This window comes from Wyeomyia smithii, chromosome 1, assembly GCF_029784165.1.
Source record: "Wyeomyia smithii strain HCP4-BCI-WySm-NY-G18 chromosome 1, ASM2978416v1, whole genome shotgun sequence".
Classification (NCBI taxonomy): domain Eukaryota; kingdom Metazoa; phylum Arthropoda; class Insecta; order Diptera; family Culicidae; genus Wyeomyia; species Wyeomyia smithii.
In genome coordinates this window covers 23,804,657-23,817,622 of record NC_073694.1, presented here as the reverse complement: position 1 = coordinate 23,817,622, position 12,966 = coordinate 23,804,657, and the positions used below count along the sequence as shown (strand labels likewise).

Below are 12,966 nucleotides of genomic sequence, written 5' to 3'. Positions count from 1 at the left end.
ATTGGTGCCGGTCTTCGTCGTTATCAACTGTCACACTTTTCACCTTTTACTCCCGTACCGTTACGCATGTGAAATACAAACAACTATTCCACTAAACACGCTCCAGCGATTCAAACCACCGAAAGCTGTCACCTCATATCGATGTAAATGTCAATTTTGGTTTTTGTTTACTTTCGTTTCGTCGCCTACTTTTCTGCGCTCAGTTCAGTTTAGAGTGGTTGTGCGGGAGTAAACGGAAAGTTTTTTCGAGTCCCATGATGTTTGAAAAATATTGATATATTTACGTGCCTTCTATGTGTGTTTGTTTGCCTCGAAGTTAAGGCTCGGCAGAGGAAAATTCGTAGAACGATGCAACTGTAAACATCGAACTGTTGACGGAGGAAAGTGGAAGTTTGATTTCCATTCAAATTGGTTTCAGGCATTCGTTACGAGACGTACGTCGCCGTTTGGCTTATCCTTATTCCTTAGTTTTTAAGTGGCCGAAATATGGTGAAGAAAACCATCACAATCAGAAATAAAACCATTTATTGTTGGCAAGAACTTCCTCCAGAAAACAAATAATTCAACACTGCTTGGGAAATATTAAACCAAACAGAGTGTGAAAACTTCCAGAGCAACTTGGTGCGATAGTTCCTCAATAATTGGACCATCCAAAGCAAACCGAGAATGTCGCCTGGTGGAAAATAGTTTTAGTCCAAAGTTCACTAAAACCTGCTGAACTGTCATAAAACTGTTACCTAGGTCACATCGCAGTCCTGCCAACTGCCGGCAGTTCAATCAACAATTTTATTAAACTTCCATCCTACGAAAAAGCGCAAGACAAGACAAGATAAGACACTTGTCAGCATCACTACCGGCACTGATAATGCTGACAGAGCAATTTTCATTCCACAGCTTCTGAGGTTTTTCTCTAATAAACTTCTTCCTAAGAGAGTAGAAAGCAAGCCCCCCTTTTAAAAAAAAAACTTATATCGACAACTATGCAACTCAGGAAAACTTTCCCCAGTTAGTGCGCAACTGAATGGAAACCGAGCCACCCGAATTGCACAGTTGGATTATTTTCTTCACACTTGCGAGCTGTCGGGAATCTGCGGGGGAAAGTTGGCGCAAAATAATGAACAAAATGAGCTTAATGCAGCAACAGAAAACTACCAACAAACAGCGAAAACTAAAACCGGTGGCATTATGAAAAAAAACAAAAACAAGAGGAAAGCGTCATGAGAAACAGAGCGACTATGAAAACAAAACACAAACACAAATTGCTCTTTAATCACGGAAAAGTTTCCGACTTTAATCTATCGTAATAAACTCTTGCTTATTTTAACGGGCTTGGAAAGAGGTACTGGTACTTTCAGCAAGTTAACTAAACACTAAAAAGAAGCTTAACATAGAAAGCTAAACACTGTAAGCTAAAAGTAGAATAGTAAGAACAGGAAAAAAACTCTTATTTGTTTGCTTACGAAGCACAAAACAGCCACAAAAATTACACGAACGAAAAAAAAACTACCAACTAATATTACACAAAAGTAAACTAACCACGAGGGGGCGGCCTTCAGATGAACACCTGGTTGTCCTCGGAGGCATTCGATAGGGACAGCTGGACGCGTCCCCCCGTGGAGCCATAGCTGGTCCCAAGGGCGCTCCCGGGACGTACCGGCAGCACGGTACGCAGGCTGTCTTTCGCAGGGGTAACGGGAAACCGGGCCGGACCGGTGTATTTGCGGGATAGACCCATGGTTTTTGGTCCCGGGAGGGATTTTGGCTGCGCCGATGTCGAACGGTTTGGACCGGATGATCCGCTGGAGGAGCCACTGGAGGAGGTCGGACTGATGGCCGTTGGTTTGTTGTAGGCTTGCAGGATCTAAACGAGGGAGAAATAGACATGGACAAATTAGTGGTGAGTTAAGGCTTGTTGGTTTTTCATTTTCTTAAAAATATCAGAATCAAGTTTTGATTATTTCAGAATAATTTCTGTAGAGTTTGTCTGTGCTTCGAGTTGTATTATTTTCAAAAAAGTTTAATTTTTGAAGGTTTGTAACATTTCAAAGCCTTCCGACGCTTCTATTATATATTCTCACAAGTTCTTCGACATTTATAATCATTGTTTTTATTGTTCACGCTTTTTTTTATTTTTTCCTATGAATTTTTATATTCCTCAGCGTTCTGAGAGTGTCTTTTATTCTCTTGATTACTGTCGACTGTTCATACGTCGTTGAAAGTTGTAAATTTTTTATATTTGTTCAGGATTTATGATATTTACATGTTAATAACACTGGTCGACAAAAGCAAAAAAAAAATTCCCCCAGAGTTCAAAATTTGAGAAATATGAATGATTATAGGTTTCTTACCATTCCTGTGAATCATAGTGCCCCTAGCAAGCTCGAAAGTGCTTTGTAAAACGAAAAGTAATTGCTCGCCGGGATCTTCGTTTCTACGTTTGCTTACGGGGAAACTTTATTTAAGTCTCTGAAGACTACGAACTTTCGGCTTTGCCAGAAGCACCAAAATTCACAGGAACAGAAAAAAATGCTACAATTTTTATTTTTTCTCCAGTTTGAGTTCTACGGCAAGTTGTTTTTTTCGCATCTGTTGACAACACAGGTTTGCCTGTTTTTGAGATATTTTAAAATTAGGTTTGGAAAATTTAAGTTTTTTTAAATGCTGTTTTGTATGTTATTTGAGGTTGTTCAGCAAAAAACATAGCTTCATTGAAATGTATGATCATTATAACACGATTCATTCTTCAACAAATATACAAAAAAAACTATAGCCATTTGCCAAAAGGCCTGGAGGAAATGCCGTGATCCAACTCTAATCGACTTATGATGGAGCCGATAAGAATCTAAGATGAGGGGATTGCCCAATAAAACCCCAGCATATTACAAAGTTGAACGAGACGGTTTCGGAGAATAGGAAGCTCGGGTGTCGACGGCCAAAAGAGGTTTGGTGCAGTACTACTGAGAGCTGGAAACACTGCACGGACGGTCAAAGGCATTGAACCATCTAACTCGATTATCTAACGAGACTACTGGCGATCACGAAACTCTTTACCAAAAAGAAGTGTAGCAGTATATGCGACAAGAACGAATGTGATAACGTTATATCCACACGAGCTGACGAGAACTTCTTCAGAGAACTATGAGTTTGACGTTATTTTCTATGTAAGTGTGAGGTTTTGATAAGACTCCTTCCTCTTTACATAATAAGTCCCTCTTAAGAATAAATCTGGCCAGGAAAGAACGTTAGATGAAGTTTTTCCCCAGGAAATTGTATTTTGGTAATAGTTGTAGAATGGCAAGAAGCTCGGTATAGTAGAGCAGATGAAACAGATAAAAGAAGGGTGAAATCTCACACACAAACACGAATATAAATAATAAGCGTATCACTTACGTGATACTGCTAATAATGTGAAGTACAAAAACCACCTGGACAATACCAGGACAATGACAGGAAAAAAACACTACACGTGAATGAGGAATCGCTACAGGGTTTAATTTCATAATCAACTTCCGTTTCGATAACACTCAACTTCGCATGATTACCGTGAAACATCGCGTTCCAACTAAGAGTGCGGAGCTTCTATGGTTCGTCAGGGTTCAACGGTATTCTGCACGGATGGCTCAAAAATCGGTTCGAAAAGTGGTACGAGAAATTTTGGTCCTGAACACTTCCGAGAATGCGTTCTCTCACTGCTTTGCATGAACTCTGTCAATTTGAAGTGGGTTCCAGTCACTGCGGCGTTGGAGGCAATGAAAAAGCAAACAAGGTTCCAACCCGCAATTTTTTGGTGCAGAACCCCTTTGCGGTATCTCGAATCTATACCTATAAAAATGCAGTCCGGTCTGTCTGTCTGTCTGATCCATATAGGCTCGGAAACTACCGAACCGATCGACGTGAAAATTTGTATGTAGGGGTTTCAGGGGCCGAGAAAGGTTTTCATGATAGTTTGAGACCCCTCCCTCTTCTGGAAGGGAGGGCCCCCATACAAATGAAACACAAATTTATGCACATCTCAAAAACTAATCGAGCAAATGAAACCAAATTTGGCATGTGGATGTTTTTAGGAGTGACAAATATGTCCATATTAGTACGACACCCCTCCCTCTTCTGGAAGGGAGGGGTGCCATACAAATGAAACTCAAATTTCTGCATATCTAGAGAACTAACCAAGTAAATAGAACCAAATTGGATAGGTGGATGTTTTTAGGGGTAACAAATATATCGATAATGATTTGACACCCCTCCCTCTTCAACAAGGGAGGGGTCCCATACAAATGAAACACGAATTTCGCACAGCACGAGAACCTATCAACCAAATACAAGCAAATGTGGTATGTGGATGTTTTTAGAAGTAACAAACATGTCCATATTGGTTCGAAACCCCTCCCTCTTCTGGAAGGGAGGGGTGCCATACAAATGAAACTCAAATTTCTGCATATCTAGAGAACTAACCAAGTAAATAGAACCAAATTGGGTAGGTGGATGTTTTTAGGGGTAACAAATATATCGATTATGATTTGACACCCCTCCCTCTTCAACAAGGGAGGGGTCCCATACAAATGAAACACGAATTTCGCACAGCACGAGAACCTATCAACCAAGTACAAGCAAATGTGGTATGTGGATGTTTTTAGAAGTAACAAACATGTCTATATTGGTTCGAAACCCCTCCCTCTTCTGGAAGGGAGGGGTCCCATACAAATTAAACACAAATTTCTGCATATCTAGAGAACTAACCAAGTAAATAGAACCAAATTGGATAGGTGGATGTTTTTAGGGGTAACAAATATATCGATAATGATTTGACACCCCTCCCTCTTCAACAAGGGAGGGGTCCCATACAAATGAAACACGAATTTCGCACAGCACGAGAACCTATCAACCAAATACAAGCAAATGTGGTATGTGGATGTTTTTAGGAGTGTCAAATATGTCCATATCAGTACGACACCCCTCCCTCTTCTGGAAGGGAGGGGTTCCATACAAATGAAACACAAATTTCTGCACATCTAGAGAACTAACAAAGTAAATAAAACCAAATTTTGTAGGTGGATGTTTTTAATGGTAACAAATATATCCATAATGGTTTGACACCCCTCCCTCTTCTATAAGGGAGGGGTCCCATACAAATGAAACACGAATTTCGCACAGCTCGAGAACCAATCAAGCAAATATAACCAAATTTGGCAAGTGAATGTTTGTAGATGTAACAAACATGTCCATAACGTTTCGACACCCTTCCTTCTTCTGGCATGTCTCCAAATGCCATTTTTAAATCCAAGATAGCGACTTCCGGTTTCTGAAAAACAGCGGCAAATGACCAGATACCATCCAATATGGGTATTTCCGGGTTTTTAATGATGCACTGAAGCCACAAATCGACCTCAGACAACATTTTGAATTGTAAGATGGCGATTTCCGGTGTCTAGAAAACAGCCGGAAAATGACAAAATACCACCCAATATTAGTGTTTCTTCAACCAGATTGACGCTCAGAGTATTTCCAGGATTATTATGATGGACTGTAGCCACAAATCGACCTCAGACAACATTTTGAATTATAAGATGGCGACTTCCGGTGTCTGGAAAACAACCGAAATCGACCAAATACCACCCAATATGAGTGTTTCTTCAACCAGATTGACGCTCAGAGGCTAGAAATTGTCTCCTAATGCCATTTAAAAATCCAAGATGGCGACTTACGGTTTCTGAAAAATAGCCTGAAGTGACCAAATACCACCCAATATGTGTATCACCGGATCCATAATGATGCAAGTAGCTAAAAATTGACTTTAGACACCAGTTTGAATTGTTAAATGGCACCTTATGGGAAACAGCCGAAAATAACCGAATACTACTACATATAGATATTTACGTAATCGAAATGATGCATAGAAGCCAAGCATTGACCCTGGACACCATTTTGAATTCGAAGATGACCACTTTCAGTTTCTAAGAAAAAAAACGAAAATAACTGAAATGCATTCAAAATATTTCCGGGATAGAGGTGATGTACAAAAGCCAAAAGTCGAGGATGTTGTCATTCCGATAAAACCAATCATTTCAAATGATATAAACCAATCGCAAGGAATCAATGAATTTGAAATGTTTTAAATTATTAAATTGAACACCAAAATAGGCGAGACGAAGTTTGCCGGGTCAGCTAGTGATACAATAAAATTGAAATTTCTACATACCACGGGATACTGCTTGCTAAAATATTTAAGCTCGGTATAACATCGAATTCCGTACGCTGGTTTGAGTCGTATTTGACTGAGTGTAGAGTTTGTGTGAAAGTAGGATCTGTTGTTTCTGACCGCTTTTCCAATATGTCAGGAGTTCCTCAAGGTAGTAACCTGGGTCCGCTACTCTTCTCTATCTTTATCAATGATGTTACTCTTCTGCTGCCACCAGGCTGCCGGCTATTTTATGCTGACGATACGAAACTGTTTAAAAAAATTAAGTGTTTGCGTGATTGCATGGAGCTACAGAACTACCTGGGTCAAGAACTGACCTAGGAGCACCAGCAGCAGATGACCGAGTACCAGCCCCCAATGTTCGTGAAGCTCTTCGTGAGATCGAAAAGCTGAAAAACAACAAAACTGCAGGCAAAAACGGACTGCCAAGTGAGCTCTTCAAACATGGAAGAGAGGCGCTGGCTAGAGCGCTACACTGGGTCATTTCCAGGATTTGGGAGGAGGAAAAACTGCCAGACGAATGGATGACGGGAGTCGTCTGCCCCATCTACAAGAAGGGCGACAAGCTGGAGTGCCGCAGCTACCGCGGTATCTCGCTAATCAATGTCGCCTACAAAATACTTTCACAGATCCTGTTCCGTCGTTTATCACCTTTAACCAGGAGGTTCGTGGGTCCGTACCAAGCGGGTTTCATGGGAACCCGTGCCACCACGGACCAGATCTTCTCGATCCGAAAACGTCACCAGTACAACATGCCTCCACATCACATCTTCATCGACTTCACGGCAGCCTACGATACAGTCGATCGAGAACAGCTATGGCAGATCATGCACGACAACGGATTTCCGGATAAACTGACTCGACTGATCAAGGCCACCATGGCGCAAGTGACGTGCTACGTGCGTGTTCCGGGGTTACTCTCGAACCCCTTTGATTCGCGCAGAGGGTTGAAGCTAGATGATGGACTTTCCTGTTTGCTGTGAGTAGGTATCGACACGAGGGGCACGAATGTCACAAGGCCTGTTCAGCCTCTGGGCTTCGCGGATGACTCTGAAATCATAAAACGTAACTATGCGACATCGAAGGCAAGCTCCGTCCGAATGCAAGCCGAAACCGGATAAAGCGGACTGCAAATGAATACGTCGAAAAGGAAATACAAGGACAGCAATATCAGCCTCCCAACCAGCCTTAGAAAATGTACAGTACTACGACAGCCGTTAGACGACAGGAGGGCTTTTTCCTGAGCAACAGTAGTAACACCAGCAAAAACGTAACAGTCCTTGGAAACAAAATTGTGCGACTTGCAGCGTTGCCGTTGCGTTCGCCATGGACTTCAGTGATTATACTAGTGTTATGCTTCTTGCCTGTGCGCGATGCAAAGCATGCCTTTTTGTAGTGTTTCATTTGAACTTAGATACATGCATCGTAATACAGCGAATTTGTCAATGATTTTACTTTTCATCATAGCATGCCTGTCTATATCATTTAGCGTTGTAAAAGCTTATGTTAGCGATGGGCAAAATGAATTAATTGCAAGCGGCTGTGTGTTAAGGTGCGCCACTTCTCCGGGTTTCCCCTGAAGTTTCCGGGTCTGGCAGGTAGTCTCCGGGGTTTCGGGGGGAAGCGAATTTTCTCCACACCAACGAAATTATTTTCAACCTGCAACCTGGAAACGGCATTAACCAAAATGTGAACGAAAAACAGCAACCTATTTGGACGATTCGTTTCCAATTCCTACAACCCAAATTTTCTAGATTCTCATAATTTAGAAATTTAGCGTAACAGCTTAGTAAAAGTTTTTGGCTGTCATTTTTGAATTTTTTTGCATAGGAAGATTTCGGGGGCTCTTGGGTTGACAGCAATTCTGTACAACTTATCAATTTTAAAAGCAATAATTCGTTGATATTGTCACAAGAATCAGTGAACTCGATCGGATGCTGTGAATTGCAACAAACAAAATAAATAAATCATTGAAATGTTATGGAACGACTTGATGTTTTTTTTTGTGGTTACGGTGAAGAAATATACTAGCTCTTTTGGGATAATTTCTATATTATGTTAGCTGAAGTGTAAGTGGTGTTTAAAAAATATTTCAACTCATTAGTTTATTTTATATTTTGCAAATCAATGCAAGCCTTCCCGCTGTCTACCTTGACAATCTCTGGGCAAAATATTCTTGTAAAGTGGCCACCGTAGCTTCCAATTACAATTTGAAACGGCGAGAAAATGAAAATGAAACAACAATAATTACGGTAATTTCCTTATACTATGGTTTAGAGGATGTGTCAGCTTGTTTTATGATCAAGAATCCACAATTTGCACCTATTCAATCGATATAAATTAAACACATGACAGTTCATAACAGCCGCTCATGACAGTCGTCTATCGACAAATCGAAGGATGTTATCATAGCAAAACGGCTGTTACCGCTACATACTGATGATGGAAGAAGACATACAGAATTTAGAGCGTAATAGTAGCAAAGGGTTTACAACGATTGGTGTACGGAAACGCTTTTAATTGGGTTGTTTAGCTATATCAGTTTTTTTATGTCATCTGAAAGAACTGCATTTTCTAAGCAAAACGTGATTTTCAAAAATTTTCTATCGTTATCCTTCGCTTTTTAAATCACGATTTAAAGCTGCTCGAAACTGCTCGAAATCGCTACAATGACAGTTCGCCCATATACCAACTGTCATTGTAGCGGTTTAGAGCGAATTTTTATTCTTCATTCAAAAATCGAAGAATGATGATATAAAGTATTAAAAAATCACGTTTTGCTCAGAAAATTACACTCTTTCAGATGATATATGAAAATCAGAAATCCGTGAATAGCTAAACAAACCAATTAAATATCGAATAAGGAGGCGTTGAACAGTGTCAGCATGTTTATCAACTTCTCCAATGCCAATATGCTTTGTACAGTTTCGTAACAGCTAACTTTGATGGATGTAGAGTATAGTCACCAGCAGTTAATACTCGTTCAAAACGACAGTAGGAAAAAAGCAGTACTTTTTCGTACGCTGCTCCCAACTCAACTCTCTGTAGACAGCGATAAGCTTGAGGTGGTCGGCGAGTTCGTGTATTTGGGGTAACTAGTGATCGTCGACAATAACACCAGCAAAGAGAGCCAGAGACGCATCCAGGCTGGAAATTGTGCCTACTTTTCAATTCGGAAGACACTTCAATCGAGTCGAGTGCGAACCCCGATAAGACCGGTAGTCCTATACGGAATCGAGACAACAACGTTTCTCACGGAGAACTTTAACGTTCTTGGAACGCTTTCGAACAGAAGGTGCTGCGGACTATTAGACTATCAGACGGACGACAGAAAATGGTGACGGCGCATGGAGCATAAGCTTGGAGAAAATCCAATTGAACACCTGACGAAAGTCAATAGGTCACATCGTAAGGATGCCGGACGACAACCCTGTGAAATCACTTCTCTTCAGCAACTTCGACCAGATCGAAAAAGACTTACGGGTGATGAGACGCCTGGAGAACTGGAGAAACACAGCCAAAAACCAAGAAACATGGCGACAACTTCTTGGTACGCATGAGCCACCACTGCTCTCGTCTGATTGGTAAGGTAATGTAAGAGTATGAAGACCCTATAGAAGCATAGAATGGTAGAAACGACGACGAAAATCACCGTTTAGCCCAAAAAATGCATCTGTGAAGAATGCTTATGCTTGCACTGTAATCAAACCAGACGACGCTATTGGAGAGTGGCGTGCGTCTCGCTCACTGTAGATCATCCACTCAACCGTGTGTGATCCGTTTAGGCCGATCGTGGGACAATAAGCGTTTCTTCGTCGCGCAGCTATTTTACGGTCGTCTACCCTCTAAAGTATATGAAGAAAAAAAAATACCCTCTATAGTCTAGGGACAAGGCACAATCTAAATCTGAGGAGTATTGTTCTCGAGTGATGGCGGCATAAGTGAGTAACCGAAGTCCAACATTAAATGAGAAGGAAGCATCGAAGGCACTTGGGGACCAAAAGAAATACAATACTAATTTTGCGTGTTTGTTGTCCGGCATTCTTACAACATGTCCCACTCACTATACCCTTCCAACTTTAGCGACTTCCTGAATACTGGGCTCACCGTAGTGTTGTGCCAGCTCGTGATTCATTGTTCGCCTTCATGCGCTACCCTCACATACTCGGCCGAAGATGGTCCTAAGCATACGTCGTTCGAAAACGGTCAGTGCTTGCAAATCCTCCTCGAGCGTTGTTCATTTCTCGTGCCCATGGAAGAGTACCGGTCATATGAGCGTCTTGTACATGGTGGTACGGGGGTGAAGTTTACCAGACCTCAAGATCTTGTGGAGTCCACAGTAGGCACGACCTTCACTGCCGTGATACAACATTATGAAGTACATCCTTCATACCAGTTTTTCAATACGGCCCAAAAACGAACAGGTTACTTACTTGTCACTTTTGTATTGAAATGGTGCATACGTCATTTTGTTTTCTTGATTTTCTGCAACGTACGAATAAGTAACAACTAAAAGAAAGACGGGTCTTCGAATAACGAACAAATTGGCATAAGAACCCCATATTTGCGAAAATGGCGCTAACGTCAGTCTGCGAGATTACGGCAGTTCAGTCATGATACGTCTACGTATTTCTTCGCTGCAGTTGTTGTCTGACATTTCCAAGGTACACACATTCGTCAACCACCTTGAACTCATTTCCGTCGTCGTACTTGGCCTTCGACGTATTCACCTGTAATCCAATTGTTTTTGCTTTACGCTTCAGCTTCGTGTTCTGTTCAGTAACCGCCTGGAACGTCCTTCCTACAAGGTCCACGATGTCAGCTAGATTTATTGAAGATTGTGCCCCGCATGTTTCATAATACCTTCGAGTGCAATGTTAAACAGAAGGCAGGAAAAACTGTCGCATTGTCGAAGTCCCTTGCGTGTTTCAAACGAGCTTAATAACGTACTGTACACCATCCTGGCCTTGATTAGTCCTGTAGTAAGTTTCGCAGGGAAGTCATTTTTGTCGTTAACTATTCATAGTTCTACACTGTCGATGATATTAAATCGAGTGGCATTAGGTGGTGCGTGAAGACTTGATATCCGCGACACTTTTGGAGGATCTACCGCAGCGTGCAGATTTATTTAGTCTGTTTTCGATCGCCTATCCACAAAACCGGTTTGATAACTTTCCACAAACCTTCATGCTAGTAACGAGAGACGGCGAACCATGATCTGGGTAGCACTTTGTAGGCTGTATTGAGAATCGTGACTGCTCAGTAGTTCTCACATTCCAACTTACCGCTCTTCTTGTATATTGGACATATTACTCCCTCCTTCCACTTCTCCGGTAGCTGTTCTGTATTCCAGATCCTGACTATCAGCTGGTGAGGATAGGAAGCCCCACTTGACGAATTCTGCTGCGATGTCATTTTTTCCATATGATTTGTTGTTCTTGAGCTGCTTGATTCCATCTTCATCCCGACAAACTTTGGCTCGCAGTTTAGAGCGTACGTGGGATGCGTTTAGTTTCTTGTAGCATTTAAGTGTTTCCTGAAAACGATACAGCTACTTCATTTTCTCACACTCTCGTCTCGTCTTTTTCTCGTCCAGCATCACCTGACACTCTTCGTCGTCAATTCCTCCAGCACCTTTCGCTGCGCTGTTAATGATGAGCTCTTTCTCATCCAGTAACGCTACCTTAAGGCTTAGCACGTACTCAGTGATGAGTTAGAGGAGTTGAAGTCGCTCGGGCGACGTTAGCGAAGTAACCTCTGCAACATGTTATAGATCTTACCTGCACCTTTTAAATGGACCCACATTTATTTACTTCACCCAGCTGAGTGTCAAAATTCGATACGAAATCCCACTAACGCCGGTGAACTGATAGTGTTGGCAGACAAATGATTTTCAGAATTTATTCGATATTTTCAACTTCTTCGACAACGAGTTAAACATCCAAAATACTTGAACGCAATGTAGTGCATTGTTTGAAAAAAAAATTTGAGGAAAATGCAAAAAAGTAGGTTTTCTTATACAAATTCTAAATGCAATGAGCCAAACGCAGACAAAACCAATCAACATCCAGTAAGTATAAGATTTACTGGGGCCTCGAAAGGAACCAAAGAAAAACTTGTTTTTAGAAAATTGATCCTTTTGCCCCATACTAATATCTGAGCAATATTGTGTGTGTGTCTCTCAAAATTCTTTTATTTTCACTATACAGGTAGAAACATATACGTGAGATATTTTTTTTTTTTTATAGACTCGGGTGCTGAGATAAACACGGTGTCGGTGGAAGTTTGAAATAAAGTTATTTAAACTTAGACTTAATATTATAGGATAAAACTTTTTTGCAATCGGAAGTTTACGCCATATGCTAGCTAAACCTCATTACGGGTGCAAACGATGTTAAAAGCATGGATATCGGTGCTGTAGTGAATTTTATGTAGTGGAGGTAGTTAATTGATCTTTGCTGAGCAAATCAACAGCAGAATAAAAATAGATCTCGATGTCAATAAAATCAATGGAGAGTCAATTCCGTTCTCAAAGTTTCTCAACATTCAGGTGAAATTGGCAATAGACAAATCAGTGGTTCCTCGGAAGTGGGCTTACTTATAAATACTCGAATTAATGAAACAAAAAGTTGATTTAAGTTACTCACAAATGTTGCGTACAGACGCCATAGAGCCCTGAATCACGCAGTATAACAACATTTATGACAGACCGGGGACTCATGCGGTATAAAAGATTGGTTTTCGGGATTAATTGTGCTCCGGAAATCTTT

General features: G+C 41.1%; 2 protein-coding genes across 4 annotated transcripts in view; one reads left to right on the top strand and one right to left on the bottom strand.

The window, feature by feature from the left end:
• LOC129717898 (uncharacterized) overlaps window positions 1–12,966 on the bottom strand; it is a 309,945-nt gene that overhangs the window by 19,694 nt on the left and 277,285 nt on the right. For all 3 annotated transcript variants that reach the window (XM_055668165.1, XM_055668166.1, XM_055668167.1), the window contains one exon: window positions 1,537–1,861. In XM_055668165.1, the coding sequence (XP_055524140.1) occupies window positions 1,553–1,861 (309 nt within the window). In that variant the 3' untranslated portion in view covers window positions 1,537–1,552. The remainder of the gene's footprint in view (window positions 1–1,536; window positions 1,862–12,966) is intronic.
• Window positions 429–12,966, top strand: part of LOC129717902 (GDP-D-glucose phosphorylase 1) — a 36,425-nt gene continuing 23,887 nt past the window's right edge. The window contains exon 1 of the mRNA XM_055668177.1: window positions 429–1,897. The gene's annotated coding sequence lies outside the window, so the exon portion shown is untranslated. The remainder of the gene's footprint in view (window positions 1,898–12,966) is intronic.